General features: G+C 36.8%; 1 protein-coding gene across 1 annotated transcript; it reads left to right on the top strand.

Moving 5' to 3' along the window:
• Positions 1-378: 378 nt before the first annotated feature.
• On the top strand, positions 379-15995 carry LOC134824795 (uncharacterized). The gene is made up of 9 exons (XM_063836770.1): positions 379-405; positions 11524-11593; positions 11932-12893; positions 13255-13370; positions 13820-13955; positions 14366-14467; positions 14899-15054; positions 15256-15359; positions 15589-15995. The coding sequence occupies exons 1-9, from the start codon at positions 379-381 to the stop codon at positions 15914-15916; spliced, it is 2001 nt and encodes a 666-aa protein (XP_063692840.1). The 3' UTR covers positions 15917-15995.
• Positions 15996-16942: the final 947 nt, after the last annotated feature.

A 16942-nucleotide genomic window follows, 5' to 3' on the forward strand; every position in this document is an offset into this window, starting at 1 on the left:
ATAGGTTACGCACTATAATTGTAGAATGTAGGGAATGCCTTTCTACTTGTCTACATTCCTAGAGGGCAGTGAACCAGGTTATGACATACCTAAAATTAACTTGTCAACAAAATAACGTCACTTCTATGGTAGTGTGGTTTATATGTTATCCTGATTCCTGGGGAACTTACTTACGTTTATTTACTTATCGGGTAATTTGTGATACGTTTTTCCGGATCAGAGAGAGATCTGATACCTTGTATTCTTTTCAATTATTCTTAAGCTTTAGATTTTGATTATATTTATTTGTAGCTAAGGATGTAACCGAATATATAACGATGTGAATATTGAGAATTTAAAGCTGTCTAGTCACACCAACTATAAATTAAATTAAGAATAATGACATATCCATCATCACCATCAAGGGTATGTGTATTAAGGGTATTGGGCATACATTAGTAAATATAGCTAATTATTGGTAAGTAACGTTAAATTTAGGACCTGCTGGTAATATATTGCACTATACATATTGAAATACTTAAGACTTGAAAATAAGTTAATATTCTGTGTTGTGGAGGATACACTATTCTGGTGAGCCAGTGGCACTACACTGTAGGATAAGAGACAAGATCAAATATCCTACATCCCTAGGATGAGTCTAGATACATGTTTTGAACTATTAGTGGGGAACGATGATATCAATAATTCAAAGTTAAATTTGAGCACAATGTTTAACTAAATATTGAAATACTTAAGACTTGATAGTTAATAATCAGTTTACACTTCAATTGTGTTGTGGAGGATACATCTCAACACGTGACCAGTCGGGTGACCAGTCAGTGAGCAGTTGCAGTGACCAGTCAGTGACCAGTCAGTGACCAGTCAGTGAGCAGTTGCAGTGACCAGTCAGTGACCAGTTTTTGACCAGTCAGTGACCAGTTTGTGACCAGTCAGTGACCAGTTTTTGACCAGTCAGTGACCGGTCAGTGACTAGTCAGTGACCAGTCAGTGACCAGTCAGTGATCAGACAGTGACCAGTCAGTGACCAGTCAGTGACCTGCCATTATAAGTGTAATGAGAGACAGGATCAAATGTAGGATGATACTTTTTCTGATAACAATCAGTGGATATCATTTTATGGAAAGCTGGAGATCATACATACTAAATACTAATAGAAAAAACAGTGCAGGAAATTTGGCAAACAATTTAACAAAGCTATCGGAGCACAAAGGAAATGCCAAATGGTCAACCAGCTCATAATGATCAGCTAGAGCATACATTCATGATCTGTCCTTACTCACATAATGACATTATAACTGCGTATCATTATGGCATTATAACCATGTCAGCTCTCACAACTGAGGAGGAACTAGTTGCAGCCAGCTGTGTGAATATTGAATAATAGATGTAATTATGATTATCAAGTTAGAATTATTTAGCATATGTGGAGAATGGAGATGTTAGTGAGTCGATATTTAAAGTTAAATCATATCAGATATTCCTGCAGCGTGGTCATATGCCTATATATTATAGTTTACGTTTTAATTATTCCAATTATATAATTAATACATAATGAATCATTGTATTATGCTTTGTTGAATAATTAATTATATTTGTTCTAATTAGACACAGCTGGGGACTAGTGAGCAGCAAGGTTGTGACTACAGCGCGTGCACAATGTCAAACAATATGTGATTACATTATGTGATCATTAATTTAACAAGTGAAACTAACAAGTTTCTTGGGAATCGTACTGTCCCGTGCATATTGCATGATGTTTTCAAATATTCACTGCGAAGAGTGAGAAAAAAATCGTGAAGAAATCTCGTATGTAAGTGAAAAGTTTCAAACATTTTCTGTTGTAAGTTTAAGAATTTGTCAAGCTTATCTGTAAAAGATCAAATTATATTATCACACTAAAACAAATACAACGAGTTACAACTTCTATCAGGTCTGCTAAACGAGTATACAACACAGTGTATAAAGCAAGCAACACATTAGAACCAGGGCAGAACTTCAGACTACAACATAAAGCACTTAAAGTACTTCCAGATAATTAGTGAGGTCACTGTTGTAGTGTGCTGTGTATCAACACAATTACAGCTCTAAATTTAAGTACCACGTGACATGACACGTGACAGTAAAATCATGGGTTCATGGAAGAGACTAGCAGTTGATGGGTCGTACCTAATCTTTATCTTTCCTCAATTTTTAGTCCATATTCTACTATAAAAAGTGAGCACTTAGTTATAATGAGATAAACTGATCGTGAAAGCGGGGATTTGGGCATTTTCTTTCCATTTTCTTAGATTTATCGTCTCACGGCTCTCTTCTCCGAGACTCCCGGCTCTCTTCTCCGAGACTTACACGAAGATGAACTGCTGAAGTAATGTCGAGACCAACGGAAAATAAAAATTGATGCAAAACAATCGTAATTATAAATTACAATCAGGTGTGATATTTGGTTATTTTCTCTAATTTCTACAACGTTAATCTAAAAGGAGGGCGAAGCAATGTTGCTAATTGAAATACAATTGTGAAACAGTTGCAAAGAAATTCCTGGGCAGCCTTCAAAGAACATTCCCAACATACAGCGTGAACAGTATCTATAGGTTATATTATATAGTATGTGAACGGACCTTTCTAACTTTTTCTTTCGAAGAAGTTTTAACTCAAACACTTTTATTGATAGACTAATGTGGACGAATACGGCTCTGTGTATTATATTAAACAATTCAGTCTACATTATAATTATATAGAGACTAGAAAGCCCGTGGTCACAGGGAGGAAGCTAATAGTATTCGTTGGTAGTCAGTTTTCATAGCATCAACAAATATCCGTCACAACCGAAGATACAGCCAATTAAAATGTAGCTCGCACTGAACACAACGTAATTACCACAAAACCGATCAAAATGTCGCCCGCAAATCTTTGCACGTGCACGTGCGTGTAACAACCCTCGTTACCATGGTTACTATGCAACTTCTATTTCTCATCTGATTTGCACGTGGGCGGTCGTGCAAATAGAATTCTTTAAATAATAATATAGATGTTGTGGCTGGACGACCAATCTTAAAATCTATCTACGTATTTATTTAATTCAAACAAGTGAAACACACCTTCAGTTGAAAACTTTTATGGGGAACCAAGCAACAACTTAATATTATTCACTATAAAAGTATAAAGCTATAAGTACTACGTATTTATAAGCAGTATGTATGACTGTAACATCGTCCGAGTCCCAGCTAATATAAAACATATGTTATGCTATATTGCTATAGCTCTATAGGCAATAGAGCGCAGTTATGGTATGTAGTATCATAAAGCACGTGCTATAATGGGTAGCACATGCTATAATAATGGGTAGATTATAAGTTAAGATAATATTTCCAGGTGGGTATGTAGTATTACACGTGTAATAGTATGTACAGGTGGTGAGCGTAGTGATATTAAGCAACACCGGCTTGGAAGTGTTGTAACTTGGGTAGATCTGAGAAATGAATAGAGCTCCTTCCACGCAGCCAAGTTTGTAAGTATAGATTATATTTCGTGGCTGATTAAAGAAATGCTGACTTGAATTCAAGTAAAGGCACGAATCGAGGAATGAAAAACAGCTGAAAACCATTTTATGATCTGGACATCTTGATAATGTAAAGCTTCATACAAAATAGTAAGACCATTCTGCAAATTATTATGTGAATGATGGAAGGAAATAATACGTATATTTATAAAATTTCCGCTTCCGCAGTATGGTCACTGATCAATACCCTTTGAAATGTAAAGTTAAAATAGGGAGCATAGCAAAGGTAGCTTAAACGCAAGTTAAACAGAGAATGACAACTTTAACACACACCTCACACAATAAAAGTATACTAAGCTATTTGTATAGTATTATAGTGTGACCGTTGTGCACTGAGAACAACGAACAATGTGCCTATTTAACAGGCAAACAGCGCTAATAATTATTATAAAGGAGTATCATGACGTGTGGTGCACAGTCCGGCCTTTGTGCATTCGACGTTATATTTACCGATCAGGATTGTAACTGTACATAGTTTTTTGCGCACTCAATAACGGTAGATGATCAGAAATACTGTATTAACAGTGATGAGTGAGATCTGATCCTCTCTGATGGGGTGGTCACATGGTGTGATGGCCCTGTTAAAGCTGAACGAATCGCAAAGTATTACGTAGGTGACAATAGCATCAAATCATGACAATCAAATAATATAAATCTTATTGTGATCGAATAGTATCATATTCAGTAGAATAGCTTAAGGTAGTGGTGAACATCAAATATTGCAGAAAATATCTTTTCTATCGTACGAAGACTAACCACCAGGAAGATGCATTGCCTCAGCTGACTTATAGACTCAAGCGATCTGGTTTGACTCCAATATAACAAGCCGGTCAGTCAAATAAACAGTTTTACGGTTCCTGGTTCTCCCTTGAATATATCCAATAACTGAGAAGGGGAAGGCAGCCCTTTACTCCTTTATAGATATGTCACATTCTTGTCTGATGACTCTAGTTGGAGTAATAAGACCGATAATTGGTGTAATGGAAGGAGTTGTGCAGTTAACCACTCCAGACATTACGCACAAACTTGGTGAAAATAAAGATTAGAGGATAAAGAAAGCGGCTGACAGTAACAAAGTACCTGTAACCAACAGCTGACGTCATAGTGTTCATTCTTAACTTATATTGGACGAGTGGGTATAATTCAACATATTCTACCATTGGGCTTATATTAAGTGGGTCATGTTAACCAACGTTTGGTCAAATCCACTATGACGTCATGGTGGATATGACCAAACGCAGATTTAGAGAACTCTACGGAAATTATAGAGACCGGAAATTAGAGAGAAAAGTGGGTTTCACCAACTTCTTCTGCAGATATTCAATCATCAATGATAACAAAATGGTGAAATCAGCTCACTGTTGGCTAGTGGCGTAACGAAGGGCCCCGTAAAATAAGGAACATTTCTCAACAGCCCATATTATTAATTACTAGCGAGCATCGTCACAATAACTCCCAAATCTCATGTTATTGTACATGTGAATAATTTTGGCTTAACAAATGACAATCCTCATGAGGGACCGGGTGTGTTACTGAGGGCCGTGCAGAGTTAGCTGTTCATGCCCATTGTCTGAAGTTTTTATCAACACGTTATCCTGCACCTAGTGTACATTTCAGAGATATGTGTGAAATGGCGTGCAGTGTACAGTGTACACAGTGATCAGTGTACCTTATAGTGCGGTTAGCGGTACCTGCAGCTACAATTGTTCTCATACACAATTGTTTGTGTATGAGAACAATAATAGAGTAGCTGGGCAGTGGGCTCTAATCGGTTAATAAGGGGACCGCGAAAGAGTGCTGCAGTTAGTCATAATCGCAGCAACAACAATTGCTCAACAACAAGTTCGATAGTTTTGTTTACGCCTCTTTGCTCAGGCTCTCAGTGGTCCTCATACATTTCACATGTATTATTTCGAATTGATCGAAACGGTCACTAAACTTAATTTAATTGGTCACCACACGTCGTACTACTTAAAATAACAAATCACTTAGTAACACTGTGGGGCAGCGTTGCAGTCACGTATACTCAACACGCGCGGTGTACATAGCATTTGACTCGCACGTGCGTATGCAAATAATTGCCACGCAGCGCGCATCTATCGATCGTTCTAGTACATACAGCTCATATTCCGTGGTCTTGTTTGGTTTCGTTGGACGTGCGATTTAATACATAGTTAACTGTACATACTTACGGTGTACATAGCTACAGTAATTGTGCTGCTCTAGGCTGAATATTATTTTCGATCGTTCTTATGTTTTCATTTATTTAGTTCATTTATTTAGATCATTCAAATGACCCTTCTAGATATGAATATCTGATTAGTTCTCCGAGGCACCATTTGTCTATTCATTAATTAAACATCGGGAATATTCTGGCCAAGAGAATAGAAAAAATTATATCTTAATTATAACTACTTTGAAATCGACCAAATTGGTGGACGTAATTTATAAATGCCCCCTTGGCCCTTACACAACATCGTCAGATTATCAGTTAAATATTCACTAGTTTGTATTGAGACAAAGAAAAATGTTCTTTACAATGGTGATCTGGTTATATTAGGTTCGATACGATTTTGAAATATACGATCGATCCGATGAATCACTTATCAATATCCTTTTTTGATTATTTCCATACTTAATGAGACAGAAATATGAACACTACATCCCGCTTTTACCAAATAATAAATATGCTATGATAAAATCATATCACAACCTTAAAACCTAATATGGTATAATGACCACCCATCCTACTTTTACCAAATAAGGTAAAATCAGATCAACACACTAATAGTCCATGCAGCATAGCACAATCTCTCTGTGTGTGGTAACGTTCACATTTATGCTTGTAAATATTTATATCTGCCTGGCAAGCACACTGCGTGTTTGGTATTGTGTTTTGTCAAATTTGTTATCGTGTGCTGCACCTGTGTAGTGTTTTAGAGTCTTATCGAGCATGCAATTATTACAATTATATGTATTGTGCTAAAGTGACACATTTTCTTTGAGTGGCAGTGCTTTAATTTTGTACTCGCAGTTGGTTTATTACCACATCCTTTACTTGTTAAGTTTGAAGCTTGTCGAGTTGGTAACCTAATAAAGTTTTGGCTGGGTCTGTCAGTAAATATTGTATAGTTTTCTGCGAGTTATTTATAAGTTTATACTGAAGATATGACATATACGTATGAAGGAATCGATTCGGATCATATCAGAGGAAATATCAACCAACTTATTCGCCATTCTCATTTGAGCAAATAATAAAGCAAATCCCGATGAGCTCATGTCATAACTGTAAAATTACCCAAATAATTGGCAAAAACAATTTCCAGCAAGCATAAACGAAGAAGGCTACCAAACGGAAAACTAGGATATAAATTTAGTAAGAATTTAGATCATACACGGTACACCGGCCACCGCCCACCGGTAATAGTATATTTTACATGGGTGATTTCATCCGTCTCTACGAACTAGGAACCTCATTCCTCGCTACAACCGCTTGATCAAATAAACCTTGGGTGCCGGAAGCAAGGGTAGCTTTCAGAAGTGCCGTGAGCTTTGTTTTATCAAGGTGCCCGCTATCTCTGTTCTGTGATTTGTGCATGGTCATTCCGTGTGGGTAAGTGTAAGTTGTAACTTTGCTCGTTTGGTAATTGTTTAGGGGTATGTGCTGGTTATTATGTATGGTATTTCAAAATATTATGTATACATAATATTTAGTTTGGTCGAGAAGTTACCTTCTTTTACACCCTGACTTGCAGGTTATCTACTTATTAAGTTATTATTATTAGAAGTATTAACTTATTGACTTGCTGTTAAATCTTTAGATGAGTGTTACAATGATTACCTATCAACCTCTATCATATGTTCTTATCGCTTGCCGATTTTACTTGTTCTGTCTATTAGAACTGCTTTATATGCTGCGTACATAAAACATACAAGCGTACAATACCGTGTACAGTATACACACCATTATAAACATGCTTCATAATTATGCTAAACTGAAATGATTCGATATGTATGTAAGAATACATTCGTAATTTATTTGTTTTGCATAATACATTCATTTTATCATATAATCATCATTGGACATTGGACAACGGGTCCTTATCAGCTTTACAGTAGCTGGCACCGTTCACAGATGAGTATACATTCCCTTGTATTCTGTGAGGTGGCCATTTCAGTACAGCCGTTTGTAAACATAATTTCTAATCGATAATTCGCGAGTAATTGATTGGTAATAAGTGTAACTTGATCGTCTCTGAGTCCTGAAGTTTCGCCCGGGCAATTTAATGAAATTTTCGGTTCGCCGTTCGGTCTCTCTTTCTAGACTTAACCTTATATTTCTGATAGTACACATTCATATCTTGTCTTTATGAATATTTTAGTTTTAAATATTAGGTATTATAGCCTTACAAACAAAATCTGTTAACTTCACAAGCTGATTCATGTTACCTTACAAGACTTTTTTGTGGCGGACCAATTTGCGACGACCGAAATTTTGGCGGTCCGAAAATATGGCGAAATTGAACAAAAACCGTCAAATTTCGGACGTCACAGAAAATAAGGGTATTTTTCATCATTTTTTGTGACAGTAAGCAGTAAGGAAATTTCTGAAATTCGGTAAAATCATGTTCAAACTTAGTCTGTATTAAGACTGTAAGACTTTCATGTTAGCACATACATGTATTTTAATGCAAATTTAAACTGTATTGCTTGACATTCAATTCGTCATTGGTGTGGTGATAATTTGTCCCAAGATGCCAGAATTTATTTATTTATTTTACTTGATATTACTTTTTAGAAACAAAATAAAGCAGTGAAGGCACAGTCATTGAAATAAGCTAAAAGATAATGCGACGGATTCTATTACGACGACCGAAATTTTGGCGGTCCGAAAATATGGCGAAATTTTCGGAAAACCGGCACATTTCGTACGTTATAAATATGTCTTGTAAGGTATCTAAATTAGGACTGATCGTCCTATCGTAGGGCTCTCACCGAACAAGTGGTCAGCAAATGGTATGATTATAACGCAACAGAACTGTGAACGTTAGTTCATATAACATACAATGTACGCTGTACAATAAGTACATCCCAAGTACATGACGTATAGGATCTCACAGAACTATTCATTTCGGTGGGCACAGAAGGGTTTATACACGGTTATATAAGCTTATAAGTATAGACTATAGGCTGTGTATGGAGTACTAAACTGAGTGTGTATACTGTAGTGGCAGTGTTCTTGTACCGTGTTTGTACCGTGTTTTGTACCGTGTTTTGTACCGTTTTGAGATCACTCTGAAAATCCAGTTTTATCTATGAAATGCTGATTATTTCATTTGTGTCAGTGAATGTAATGTGAATAGATAGAAAATATTGTTGGCTCCCTGCTTAATGTACCTCGTGTTCGTAGTCTACATCTGCACGTGTTCTTTTACTCTAGACATTGCATGTGCAGAATCTTTAGAAATAACGGGACACGTGCGCGGGGCACGTGCACGTGCGCGGCTTAGAAATGTTTGTTGTTTGTCCCGTCATAGTGTTCAGTCTTTATTATTCAGTTGTTTTGCACAGCCTGTCGGCAAGTTGCATGTCGTAGTTTGCGTTCGTCACGAGCTTTTACCTTTTAAGTTGTATTCCAAATGTGACAGGGAAAATACCGCATGATAATTGTAACGTGACACGTGCTGCTTTTAAAAGGTGCACCAGTGCCCTGCAGAGTGTAGCTGAGTATGACGTCACCAATTGTACTGTATAAACAGTACATCACTAACTGTAAATAGTGCAGCACTAACTGTACACAGTGCAGCACTAACTGTAAATAGTGCAGATAGCTGCTACTGAGATGTAGCTGAGTGATGACTGCACTAACTGTACTGTGTACAGTAAAAATTGTAGTAAAAAGGTACACTCAGTAGCAGATAGCAGCTACCGAGTGTAGTAATGACGGCATTAACTGTACACAGCTCTAACTGCACACAGTGCAGCACTAAGCGTATCATTATTGGTGTCATGTTACGTGTTGGGGTAATGTTACATGTACGTGCTACAGTTGCTTCGTCGTGTCCGGTTACTTCTCCATTCCCTACGATTTTTAGGCTTTTACTTTATAATCTCGCTTTTTGTCTTTCTTGACTCCTTGTGCGCCAAAAAGTTATCTGCATCACACAATCATGATCACAAACATTCAAATTGAGCTAGTGGTTCTTCAGACTTAAGACTTGATTTTCTAGTCTATTTAATAAATCGTAGCTCTTTAAAAGAAAAACCATTAATGCTGATCGTCCCATTTGTGCGATAACTTGTTATTTGAATGAACTTTAGTGAAACCTGAACTCACACCTCCTAGTACACTCTTGTAAACTAGTCCTTTATATTAAGTTAATTAGCGGCTTAAGTGCAAAACAGCTGTTCTCACTTCTTAACGACAAGTAGACATGTCTTGAACACAGCTGGTGGCTAGTAAATTAAAACAACAACCTGTAGGTATCATGTACTATTATATACAAATAATACAGGGCCACCATGTGTATTGCACTGACTGAATCCCCCGGAGTCTGTGGCCCATCTGTTTAGGGGTGTAGGAAGAGGGGGGGGGCGACCGCCCCCCCATAAAATCTCGGCAAGGGGCGAAAAGGGGCCAACTTTTTTGGCCTCATTTGACCTATTCTACATCTAACTGTTATAGTCTAACTGCACGATAGTCGCCCAAATTTACATTCCTCATTGCTAGAATTAATTCCTTGAAACAAATTCGCTATTAGTATCCATCTGCCAAACGAATCTGGACAATATGCAGCCTTCGCTTAGGCCATCTTGCCATAAACCTTTTACAGGCATGATTGACACTGAACGTTTTGCTGTTTTTGAAATTTAGGCTGTGGCCAAAGCGTGTGCTAAATTTGTAAAACTCTAAGATTTTGGCCCCCTCATGAAGAAAATCATTCCTACACCCCCGCTTCCGTCTATGCTTATTAGGGGGGGGGGGGGGGGTGGTCAGTTTCGATGCACCTTACTCGCCAAGTTCACTAAAAGTTACCAGGTTTGATGTACGTTTCTTACTGCTTTTGCTAAAAGTTACCAGGTTTGATGTACCTTACTTGCCATGTTCACCAAAAATTACTAGTTTTGATGAAAAATGGTGACCGATTTAACACGTCATGTTAAATTGTTTCTTTATATCCTGAAAATCTGAGTTACGTAATAATCAAATATTGTTTTAGAATTAATTAATATCAGGATGTATTCCCTTGGAATGGATTCAGTATTATGGTTAATAGTAATTCAAAACATCCCCTAATTAACGCATGTATAGTATGTTATATCGTGTTTTTTAAATATATTTAATTATCGGTTAATAGTTAATTATCAAACGTGGGCCCACAATTTCATATGGTCCACGATCTGCCCGAATATTGGCCATCTCCAAGATAGCACCATCATTTCCCTCGACCAACATATTTTGATGAGGCAAATAAACTCCTCAAAAATGGTGTAAAATGGCGAAATTTTATAATTTGGATACTCAATTCACCATAAAAATCAGTCACCATTTTTCACCATTTTTCACCATTGGAAACCCCCCTATCGGCTCGCTGACTCATGACCATGTTATAATGCTGCTCGATATAACATATGGTTGCTCATTGTAGTTTCATCTACATTCTACATACACAGTTATACAAGTTCTACTTCTAGCCGCTTGTTAGGTTTTGCTGGCCATGTTTTTCATATATAATATAAGATTGATGTTATCAGGCTTTTATCCAGGCTGAAATCAAAATCACAATATTGATTGTATTATCTTATCCTATACAGTTGCTATTTATAATTGAATAAGTTAGTAACTCTTTTTGTTCTCATTTGTGTATCGCCTTCGTATCTATTTATAGATAGATTTATTAATTAATGTACATTTGTCGTGTATGATTATGTTAATTTTTTATTAATTTTTCACTTTAATTCAGATGAAGCGGCGAGATGCGACCAAGATCTCGCTAGCGGTTGTTATGATAATTGTATTCTTTAACTTATCAGGTAAACTTATGAGAGCTAGTGTGTTTCGTCTACTCCCTCGATATCGAGATTCAAGGGTCACAGCATTTTACCCTAAATATTTGGAATATTTCGGCATCAAGATAATCATAATCAGGCATTCTTATAATGCTCAGCAATATGGCTAAATTGACGATATCAAATTCCCATTTTAAATTATTAGTTATATAGATTAATAGATATAACTGATAATTTAAAATGGGAATTTTAGACCTATTAGTAAGTAGATCTACTTACTAATAGGTCTAAAATTGAAATGCATATTATATTCTCAACATTACTGTAATCTAATTATTAAGTAAAAACTCTATATTTACCAGGTTACTACTACCTCTCATTCGCAGACGATTCAGACCGACAGGAACACACATTAGAAATTATAGGAAAATATTCCACAGAAGAAGACTCTTTAGAGGACTACACAGAGATTAGTTTCGGTGGGCATCTGGATAAGATCTCTGTCGATACCAAAAACTTTCATCAACCTGAGCTTCAAATTCCCCTTAAAAACTCAGAATCAGAATCAGAAATTAATAATGATGGAATTTTAGATAAGGAGCTCGAAGAGCTGGAGACAAATCTTAAAAGGGTTAATCAGATAAACAAAGATGTGACTGCTCGAAATAATGCACCAGATATTGTTAAAAACTATCAGCATGACGAAAATGATGAGCTTGTTGGAAATAAACATCATGAGGAAAATGATATAAACAACTCTATATATTCGGGTAATAATGTTCCTGAGATAAATCACGGGGATCAGTCACGTGATGATACTTTAAAGTTATTAAGAGAAGTGCATAATCTTCCTCAGTCTGATCATAAGAATGAGATAATCATCGAGCCTATTGAGGATTCCACCCCATCACAAAAACCTAATCAAGTATTATCCGACGTTATAGAAGATGAAAATTCTATTGAAAAAAATGAACAGGGCGTTGGAACAGGTCCAGATAGGCTTGGTCAAGAAACAATACTGGAAAGAAATAATGATGAGCCGATAAACAATGACTGGGAAAATAACTGGGACAATACAAATGATGATCCGATCCCTAACGATTCAGAAGATAACGATATAAGTCATAACTATCCAGATGATAAAGATGTAATTATTGAGAATGGCGCGGAATCAAACAAAGACGTATACCCTATTAGTGATCAGATAAAAGAAACGGGGCTAGACTCGGCGGATCTGGACGCCACGTACAATCTGACGAGGGTCAAGAACGTGGACCTGCACAATCTTAACTTCCTGGATAACTACTACCGCTACAATTACAAGGTTAGTTGGGTTGGGATCTGAGGTATTTTATCGGAGGTATTTTTAAAGTATTTTTTAAGATTCCTGGGGTTTTGAGCTGCAGAGTGAAGAATGTTTAAATAAATAGATAAAATAATGATAAACTAGATCAAGATAAAGTCGTGCGTATTATAAAATAGTAGTAATACTATTGTTGTCTAAAAATAAGAAAAGATGTGTGATGAGAGTTGATCAGCAAAATATTAACAACAATTTAGATAATCACAGACACACAGTAATCATATAAAGAGAGGGTTGGGAAGCTTCTAATTAACTAGTTAAATAAGAAGTCTTTTGTCTGCACTTCGATTAAAGTCAGTCATTTATCTCTGTACTTTCACAGGCTATAGAGAAGAGAATACAGGAGAGAATGGAGAAAATAAGAAACTTATGCCGGGAACCAAACATTGAACGAGGCAGACAGGGCTTCCAAAGGAGATACAACATGTACCAAATAAGGTAGTTTGGACTTTCTAGACTAATTACTAATTAGAAGTAGTCGTAATACAGGGTTATGATCAAACATTTATCGTGTACTTCACAGCTACTTCACAGCTACAGCTGTAATTAGTACAGTTACTCTAGGAATAAAGGATTTCAGCTCACAGAGACCATATTATAAGTGTTATACAAGTTATAACATGGTGTGAGTTGTGACGTGAGCAGCTGCTGTAACGTCATCACGACATGTATATCGTATATGACGTATTTATGACGTCATTCATGTGACGTACGCTTTAATATATCGTTTTATATTCCATCGTACTGTCGCACTGTAAAGATAAAAACACCACGTTGTATGAATGGTGGTATTTCAGTGAACTGGGAATGTGTTCAAATCAGGTATATGACGTATTTATGACGCCATTCATATGACGTACCACGTGATATAAATGTTGGTATTTCAGTGAACTAGGAATGTCGTGGTGTCCAGTATTCAAGTCAGGCAGTACCACGTGGAGGAATTACTTTATAACCAAGTTGGTAAAGGAACCCCCCGAGGAGTATTACCTGGATCTTCTGAAGAGCAGGCAGCTTACCAATGTGCGTTTATTATTTGTTAATTAATTAATTAATTAGTTTATTAATTAATTAATTATTTGTCACAAACCACTATTTATAATGACATGTTTACCTAATATCTTACAGCTTGTTTGTAACGACTAATAAAATGTTTTTTAGACGTAAGACCGACAATACGACAAACTTGACACATAAGACAACAAATGACAGTGGAAGTAACACGTGACAGTGAAAGTAACCATGGTAACGCTTATGAAGGTGTTTTGCAACCAGGTGTACTTAGTTTGGACATTCAATCCTGAAATGGAAGACATTGATTACCTTCTATTTAGCCATTTTAATAGTTTGAAATTCAGTTGTAAGACTTAAACAAAGATTCAAAACGACTTTTAAAATGACAAAAACTCTGATAACTTAATTACTAATCGTAGGTAAAAAAACTAAGAAAAACATCAGAGGGGAGGCAGTTGTACAAAGATGAGAACGAGGATAATGTTAGATTCTCTGTTATCCGGCACCCCTACTCTAGATTGGTAGGTTTATAATGATCACGTGTCATGACGTACAACGCGTTATGTTTAATTTTGAGTCCATATAGTTGCAATGTGTTACCCAAATTTCCACCTCCCCCACCCCTCTTCTTACCCCTCCAACTCCCACCCCACCCTTCTTCTTACCCTCCTTAAACTTCCCCCACCCCTCTTCTTACCCCTCCCTACACCCCTCCACCCCCTCTTCTTACCCCTCCCCTCTTCTTACCCCTCCCCGCCCCTCTCCTTACCCCTCCCTAAACCTCTCCCACCCCTCTTCTTACCCCTGACTACACCTCCGGTCCCCACCCCTCTTCTTACCCCTCCCTCCCCCAACCCTGCCCCTCTTTTTAGCTTTTTACACCACCCATCCCTCCCTCCCGCCCCCACCCCACCCCTCCCCCACCCCTCTTCTCACCCTCCCTCTCCCTCAGGTGAGCCACATAAAGAGCTCAGGTCGGGACCAGGAGATGGTTAACCAGCAGGGTATCTGGATACAAAGTGCCATGATGGAGGCCAGAACACGGTCCGTTACTAACCACTCTCGCATCTCCGAGTTCAAGGCGGAGTTTATCAAGTACTTTCAGTGGGTTAGTGCTGTTGTTGTTGGGGAGCCTTTATTTACTTACCATTTATACTTACCATTTACTTATAATTATTTACTTACTTACCATTTACTTACTATTCCTTCTCAGATTCGAAAATTTCGGTGAAAGGTTTTCAGCTCAATATTAAATGACAGTTTATACTCTATTTCTGATTACAACCTTAAACCAATATAATATTTCAAGCTAAAAGACGGGAAGCCAGGAGGCGAGTTTAACAAGTCAGCAGATAATCCTTATTTAGATCCGCCCTACCCTAAATTATCAGAGATGATCGATCATATAAAAAAGTAAGTTAAAACCTCTACTAAGTACTCACCATTAATTCAATATGTAGTTAGCCGCAGGGACATCATCAAATTTGACGGTTTTTGTTAATTTTAATTTGTCGATGATTTTATAGTTTCAATGAGTATTGAACGGCGTGTAACACACCACTGTTAAATTACAAATTTTCAAGGTCATTTATATTGAATGATACTCAGAGCCCCTTCTAAATAATCTCCAATTATCTCCCAGAAAACGACAATCACGCAACGACTGGGACGGCCACTGGATGCCTGGCCACGAGTTCTGCGACTTCTGCCACCACTCCTTTAACTACATTATAAAACTAGAGGAGGAACCGCTGGAGCTATGGTTCTTAGTGGATAAACTGGGACTTTGGAATGACAGAGGAGTGTTTTTAAATAGAGCAAATAGCTCGACTAGGAAGTCAACTGAGATGTTGGAGGTATGGGAGCAGATAAGGAAGTTGAGTGAGATTCAGCGCGAGTTTATTGAAAATCATTTTGATGTGGACTTTAGGATGTTTGATTATAAGCGGAGAAAAGAGGGAGAGTTATAGGTTTTAATGTTTTGTGATAGGTTTATTAAATCGGTTTATTTGTTATGCTGGTTTTATAAAATGTTTTCAAACTATTTAAGCTGTGTTTCAGTTTTGGTTTAATAATTTAATTAAATACAGGTTGCTAGAAGGAAAAAAAAGCGAAAAAAGATACATTGCGATAGATTATATTAACAGTTTGTGATTGATATCAAACGCTGTAAGTGAAATGCATAAACAACTCTTGCATCGACTAATAAACTGTACAAAAGAATTAAGATGATAGAAGCTGACCTAGCTTGTTGATAAAACCGATTTAAATATTATCACCGTGTATACGTTTCCCTTACCCTGTTTTAATATTTAAATAAAAGCACGGTTGAATTGAAAAGGCTATCAATCAAGGCTATCAATAGATTTGCAGCATGGGCAGCATAGCATCCCTTTAAGACTTAAAAGTCTAGTTACTTAAAGTTCGGCTAGGTTATTATCAACTTACAACACTGTTCAGCATCTCAAGTATATCCTTAGGCTTTAGATCGAGGCGCTTATAGTAAAAGTTTAACACATTTCAATGATTTAAAACAGAGCGTAGCAAGCATTAGATAAAAGGCTTCAAAACTTGTCCATCGTAAATGTTATAACAAATCATTTGTCTTAGCAGATAGTAGTAAAAAAACATCACTTACAGTTACATAATAGTCATAACAACATCGATTAAATTTTGTGAGAAAAGTAAAGATGCAAATTGTTATTAGCTAAAAAGCTGTAAAAGATTATTGACAAGACAAAGATTCTGATGAAACAACAAGATCAAAAACTGCTCATTTATCCAAAAACCAGTGCACTGTGCAGTCATACTGACCACCATTAGACCAATCGATCTGCCTAAACTTGAACACTGCGTAGTAATTGTAAATAATAAAAATAAAAAATGCAGATATCACATCTACGCCTCACATTCTTCATGAATTTCAATAACAAACCAATGATTAAACCTAATGTGGCATAAACAGATGCATATTACACGTTATTCAGTTATTCCTA

The sequence above is a fragment of the Bolinopsis microptera genome, chromosome 13 (genome assembly GCF_026151205.1).
Source record: "Bolinopsis microptera isolate Bmic1 chromosome 13, MBARI_Bmic_1.0, whole genome shotgun sequence".
Taxonomy (NCBI): Eukaryota; Metazoa; Ctenophora; class Tentaculata; order Lobata; family Bolinopsidae; genus Bolinopsis; species Bolinopsis microptera.